The 527-nt window shown below is 43.5% G+C and overlaps 1 protein-coding gene across 1 annotated transcript in view; it reads right to left on the bottom strand.

Annotated features, from left to right (window-relative positions):
- Positions 1-18: 18 nt before the first annotated feature.
- fancd2 (FA complementation group D2) overlaps positions 19-527 on the bottom strand; it is a 12,993-nt gene continuing 12,484 nt past the window's right edge. The window contains exons 41-42 of the mRNA XM_035661723.1: positions 338-412; positions 19-177 (exon numbers count right to left, since the gene is read on the bottom strand). Coding sequence (XP_035517616.1) covers positions 19-177; positions 338-412 — 234 coding nt within the window. The remainder of the gene's footprint in view (positions 178-337; positions 413-527) is intronic.

Raw genomic sequence — 527 nt, 5'->3', positions numbered from 1 at the left:
ACATACAAGTGATGTTCATTAATGTTTTACCTTCAGGTTGCGATTCTTCAGGTTGCCAATCCAAAATGCCTCCTGACAGTTGTTGAGCATCAGCATGGCCTTCACTCTGTAAACAAACAGCTCCAGGCTCTTCTTTAAGGCTGGTACGTGGTTGGTCAGGCTTGTATCCTGGAGAATCTGAGCACCAACACATTACGACAAGACTACTTATAGAGCACCTGAAGATTGATACATGCACTGCCCCAGTCTCTGTGTTTTCTCTCAGTTTGTACTGCTGGCTTGCTTTGAAACTAAAAACTCAATGATGAATAAGCTGGAAACTGTGATCTGTAACTACCTTCGAATGTCCACACATGTGATGGAGCTGACGGGTGCTGAGCTGGAAGGTTTTCAGCAGGCTCTGGACATCCTCCTTAAAAAGACAAAGTATCACCGTCACCTCACTGGAAAGACTTAAAGGGGAACTTGGCAACTCTAGCCATTTCTTCGCTGGTTTTCACTTTTTGTCATTGCATGTTTTAAAAAAA

Source organism: Morone saxatilis, unplaced genomic scaffold, assembly GCF_004916995.1.
Source record: "Morone saxatilis isolate NCDOM2014 unplaced genomic scaffold, NCSU_SB_2.0 Contig18, whole genome shotgun sequence".
Classification (NCBI taxonomy): domain Eukaryota; kingdom Metazoa; phylum Chordata; class Actinopteri; family Moronidae; genus Morone; species Morone saxatilis.
The sequence above is the reverse complement of the archived record's forward strand: the minus strand, read 5'-3'. Positions and strand labels throughout refer to the sequence as shown.